Consider the following 6000-nt stretch of genomic DNA (forward strand, 5'->3'; position numbering starts at 1 on the left):
GTGCTGGGGCCTCAACGTTTTACAATTTATATAAATGACTTAGATGAAGGGACAGAAGGTATGGTTGCTAAATTTGCTGATGACACAAAGATAGAAACATAGAAACATAGAAAATAGGAGCAGGAGTAGGCCATTTGGCCCTTCCAGCCTGCACTGCCATTCAATATGATCAAAGCTAATCATCCAAACTCATTACCCTGTTCCCGCTTTCCCCCCCCCCCCCCCACCCCCCCACCCCACCATATCCCTTGATCCCTTTGGCCCTAGGAACTATATCTAACTCTTTCTTGAATATATTTAATGATTTGGCCTCAACTGCTTTCTGTGGTAGAGAATTCCACAGGTTCACCACTCTCTGGGTGGAGAAATCTTTCCTCATCTCAGTCCTAAATGGCTACAGGTAGGAAAGTAACTTGTGAAGAGGACATAAGAAGGCTACAAAGGAATATAGATAGGTTAAGTTAGTGGGCAAAGATCTGGCAAATGGAGTATAATGTGGGAAAGTGGGAAATTGTCCACTTTGGCAGGAAGAATGAAAGAGAAGCAAATTATCTAAATGGTGAGAGATTGCAGAGCTCTGAGATGCAGAGAGATCTGGGTGTCCTAGTACATAAATCACAAAAGGTTAGTATGCAGGTACAGCACGTAATTAGGAAAGCTGATAGAATATTATTGTTTACTGCGAGGGAAATTGAATACAAAAGTAGAGAGGTTATGCTTCAGCTACACAGGGCATTGGTGAGACCACATCTGGAGTAGAGGCCTGCTACCCGACCTGAACCCGACGACATGTATCGGGTTTGGGTCGGGTCAGGCCCATCTTCCGGGGCCGGCTTTCTGGCTCGGGTCGGGTCGGGCCAAGTCCAGATCAAGTCGGGTCGGGTCAGGCTGGACACACACGGTAAGTGCTCTGTTTGTAAGTATTAAAAATAAAAACACTTAATTGAGCTGGGAGTCCGGGACGAAACTGAGTCTGCGCAGTGAGCGAGTGACGTCACTATGACGTCTCGCACATGTGCTGCAGCTTCTTACAGGTTCAATGTCAGGAACGTAAGTAAAGGGATGGTCGAGTCGGGCTCGGGTCGGGCCGACTAGTGACGGGTTCGGGTCAGGTCAGGCTCGGGGCAAAATCGGAGGGACTCGGGTCAGGTCGGGCTGAGGCCCGTTGTGGTTCGGTCGGGTTCGGGTCAGGTTCTTTTTCCCGACCTAAAGCAGGCCTCTAGTCTGGAGTACTGTGTACAATACTGGTCTCCTCATTTAAGGAAGGATGTAAATGCATTAGAGGCAGTACAGAGAAGGTATACTAGACTAATACCTGGAATGGGTGGGCTGTCTTACAAGGAAAGACAGGCTAGGCTTGTATCCGCTGGAATTTAGAAGAGTAAGATGCGACTTGATTGTAACATATAAGATCCTGAGGGGTCTTGACAGGGAGGATGTGGAAAGGATATTTCCCCTTGTGGGAGAATCTCAAACTACAGGTCACTGTTTAAAAATAAGGGGTCGCCCATTTAAGACAGAGATGAGGAGAATTTTTTTTCTCTCAGAGGTTGTGAGTCTTTGGAATTCTCTTCATCAAAAGGCGGTGGAAGCAGAGTCTTTGAATATTTTTAGGGCAGAGGTAGATAGATTCTTGATAAGCAAGGGGGTGGAAGTTTATCAGGGGTACGTGGAAATGTGGAGTAATCAGTTCAGGCTCAAGGGGTCGAGTGGCCCACTCCTGCTCCTAATTCGTATGTATGTTCACACAGGTCCCAGATCCCCTGTAGAGGGTGCCACGCTGAAATGGATCTCTAATTATCGTAAGATGCCAAAGTCCCACTAAAAGTCTATGTGCACCTATAAGCTCAATGAACAGCGAGCACCATTCATTCTCCACTGTCCACAAAATCTGAACCATTGTCCTGTTACTTCTGGGTGATGTGGCGTCATGAAACAAATTTTTAAAAAATGAATATAAAAACAGAAAATGTTCGCAATGAACAGCATGGCAATCAACATCAGAAAGAGAAACATAGCTTAATATTTTGGCTGCAACCTTTCATCTGAAAATTGGATTTTCCAAACATATTTGAATGAAAACAGCAGCCCTATAATCTCTATGCAGTCATGAGCTATAGAAATCTGAAGATCTCAGCTTCAGTTCTGGTGTGTATTAAATTAGGGAAACAGTTCAACTTAAAGCAATATTACAAAACCTCTAGTAATGAAGCAAGCCATGTCAGCCTTTAACAGGACCTGACTAACATCCAGGTTTGGGCTGACAAATGCAGGTAACATGCACACAACTTAAGCATCGGGTAATGACCATTTCGAACAAGAGAAAAAGCTCAGCCAGCTCCCATTGATTTTAAATAACACCACCATCACCAAGTCTTGGGGCACTGCTGACCAGAAGCTCCACTGGACTAATCATATCAACACTGTGGGTGTTAGAGCAGGGCAGAGGCTGGGTGCTCTGCAAGGAGTGGTTGAGCTCCCAACCCCTCAAAGCCTAACCACCCATCTACAAGGCTCAACACAGGAGTACAATTGAACCCTCAACCTAGATGAGTGCAGCCACAGCAACACTCAAGAAGTTCAATGCCATCTAGGGCAAAATGGTTCACTTGATCTCATCGCATTGTGGCTGCAATATGTAAAATTTACAGGACTGCAGCAACTCACCAGGCTTACTTAGATGATGTCAGCTGTTGCTCAGTGGTAGCACTCTCACATCTGAGTCAGAAGTTTGTGGGTTCAAATCCCATTCCAGAGACGAGCACAAAATTTAGGTTGATCTTCCAGTGCAGTACTGAGGGAGTGCTGCACTGTTGGAGATGCCATCTTTCATAAGAGATGTTAAACCAAAGGCACATCTGCCCTCTCAGGTGAGTGTAAAAGATCCCAAGACACTATTTCAAAGAACAGGGGTATTCTCCTGTGACCTGGCCACCCCTGCTCCTGACCCCCATGATCTCTACCCCTGTAAAGGACAAGAACAGCAATATATTGGGAATACCATCATTTCCAAGCTCCCCTCCAAATCATGTACCATCCTAATTTGGATGTATGCTGCTGTTCTTTCATCGTTGATGAGATGTTTATCCTGAAATTCCCTACCCAGTATCATCATGGCAGCCCCATTGCCACAAGATTCAACATGAAAGTCCACCGGCACCTTGGAATGGGCGATAAATACAACCTTGCCAGCATTGTCCACATCATGAGAACAGATCAAAAAACTGGCCCTCAACCAATGTTTGCAGCATCGATCACCATCCATTGAGCCGATACTGGAGAATGTGAAATAAAAACAGAAAGTGCTGGAAATACTCAGCAGGTCTGGCAGTATATGTGGAGAGAGAAGCAGAGTTAATGTTTCAGGTCAGTGACCCTTCATCAGAACATGAAAAATGTGGAAAATATGCATCCCTGAGAACTGAATAGAAGCAGAGTTGGGCTTAACAGTGACCATTGTTGGAAGCCTGCTGAAAATTTCTGTCTCAGATCACAGGTCACATATGGGAATAGTCACTTTGGGGTGTAGGGGGGGGCGGGGGGGGGCGGTGTGTCGCCTTGGAAAAGGTGATACTGGAGTTCTACTGCACTGGTACTAATACCGCGAGAAGAATCATTGGGAGAAGAGAGAAGAATTTGAGATGGAAAAATGAAACTCTCTACGTAATTAGCAGTTGCTGTTCCTCCCCGTCCTCTATACATGTAAACCATCAATTGCCAGCTATTTAGAAGAAGGAAGGCAGATCATTAACACAGGTTGTCTTACCTTTTTATGTAGTTCTTACCGTACATGATCTGCTGCAGCAGAGTGACTATTGCAAAAGAACAAATAAATATGAAAAACAGGGTCCTGTTTCCCAACAGATCTCTTCCTGAAGGGTCTGAATACATTCTTCCAACATTAAGGCGACCTTCTCTGAGGGCTGTTTGCTGAATGTCGGCGGGAGGGGTGGTTATTCTCGGGTTTTATTTCAAGCCCCTTCCCAGGGAAATCTCCGACCTGCATCGACTGCTTCAGTGAAGCCGAGGCGCCGGTGTGTGTTGGATTAAGTCCATCAATTGCCAAACTCTTTGATTCTGTCCGTTCACCCTTGAAAGCTGTTGTCACAGATGACTGGAGCCGCAATCTTCTTAAAGTTGTGCTCCCAAAAAAGTTCCTCCCTATATTTTTTAAATAAAACAAAAATTGAAAAATATATTTTCTTGATTTTTCAACAAACTCCAGCAGCAAAGCATAGCACGAACCCAAGAACAGATTTAAAATATGTAGCAATAAATGGTCGCGGAATATGGTAGTGCAGAGGAGTGAGATTATAAAACAGATCGAGCGAGGCACTGCTCGGACGGAGACTGGTGGCTGCAGAGGGAGAAAGCAGCTTGCTCCTGTGCTACAGACCCTGGAGAGTGGCTCAACTCCGTGATTCAGACAGGCTCACTCCTCCAGCCGATTCCCCGCTTTGCAATAATATGCAAACGTCTTTAAATTGCGCTTTTTTTCCAAAAATGATCGGCGATCTTAATATTTACAAATAATCTCAAAAATAAGCATTTAAAATAATGATCAAAATACAAATGAGTGCATTTTTTTACTTGCAGACGTTAAGTCAGTGTCTAGGCACAATGTTTCCCATTTCTAGACTTGACATTTATGTCTGTTTCTCTCTTCCTCCTGTCTCACATTGCTCTCTCTCTCTCTCTCTGGTTTGCTTGCCTCTGCTTCTGTCTGCCTATCTCTCGCCCTCTACCTCCTTCACTCACTCAGAATAATAAACAAGGTCACTAGCGCATCTCGTCAAGGACAGGCAGCTCCTCCGCTTTGTCTCTCACCCGCCAAATCTTTGGAAACACGTGCATTCCGTCTGGCCAGAATGTTTAATTGACATACAAATTAACCGATTTAAAAAATTGGATTCCACCAGATACGACTCTAAACAGTAACGGTGAGAGATTACAGTTAATAATTATCTTTTTAAAGCATCCCTAAATGCGAAGGTAGCAACGGCCAGAATTTGCAGGAGTAGGACATCTCCTGGCTTGCCTGAGTTGGGATTTTCTTCACCAATCAGCTTGAAAAAATGTTGTGCCATTTCTTGCTGGAAGAGCAGGCTGATAAAGGTATGGTGAGGATAGCCAGGCATCTGGGACCTCCAAACGGTGGGACCAACAGTGTATCTCTTTAACCAATGAGATTTAAGGATTGCGAAAGAAAGAGGACCAATAGTGAAGGAAGGCGAATTAGAGAATTAAAGACTTTTTTTTATTTGTTTCATTGGATGTGAACATCGCTGGCAACACCATCCCTAATTGCCCTTAAGAAGATGGTGGCAAGCTGCTTTCTTGAACTGCTGCAGTCTGTGTGGCGCAGGTACACCCACAGTGCTGTTAGGGAGGGAGTTCCAAGATTTTGACCCAGTGATGATGAAGGAACAGTGATATATTTCCAAGTCAGTGTAGTGTGTGACTTTGAGGTAGTGGTGTCCACATGTGCCTCCCGCCTTGTTCTTCTAAGTGTGTAGAGGTCACGGTTTGGAAGGTACTGTTGAAGGAGGTTGAGCGAGTTGCTGCCATGCATCTTGTAGATGGTACACACTGCTGCCACTGTATGGTACACACTGCTGCCACTGTATGGTACACACTGCTGCCACTGTATGCTGGTGGTGGAGGGAGTGAATGTTTAAGCTTTGTCCTGAATGATGTCAAGCTTTTTGAGTGTTGACCTCCTGGACGTTGATGGTGGTGGATTCAGCAATGGTAATGTCATTGAAAGTCATGGGGAAGTAGTCTCTCTTGTTGGAGATGGTCATTGCCTGACATATGTGTGGCATGAATGTTACTTGCTGGTTCTTAGCACAAGGCTGGATATTGTCCATGTCTTGCTGCATGTGTGCACAGACTGGTTGATTACTTCAAGTGCTGAATGGGAAATACAAAGGAAAAACATTATTGAGGGAGAAGAATGAGACAGAAAGGAAAAGTAAAGAACAACATTTAAAATGCTAA

The 6000-nt window shown here is 44.7% G+C and overlaps 1 protein-coding gene across 1 annotated transcript in view; it reads right to left on the reverse strand.

Annotated features, from left to right (window-relative positions):
• st8sia5 (ST8 alpha-N-acetyl-neuraminide alpha-2,8-sialyltransferase 5) overlaps nucleotides 1–3891 on the reverse strand; it is a 117705-nt gene extending 113814 nt beyond the window's left edge. Inside the window, exon 1 of the mRNA XM_068046062.1 lies at nucleotides 3767–3891. Within this exon, the coding sequence (XP_067902163.1) occupies nucleotides 3767–3891 (125 nt within the window). The remainder of the gene's footprint in view (nucleotides 1–3766) is intronic.
• Between the last annotated feature and the right edge of the window lie 2109 nt (nucleotides 3892–6000).

The sequence above is a fragment of the Heterodontus francisci genome, chromosome 1 (assembly GCF_036365525.1).
Source record: "Heterodontus francisci isolate sHetFra1 chromosome 1, sHetFra1.hap1, whole genome shotgun sequence".
NCBI lineage: Eukaryota > Metazoa > Chordata > Chondrichthyes > Heterodontiformes > Heterodontidae > Heterodontus > Heterodontus francisci.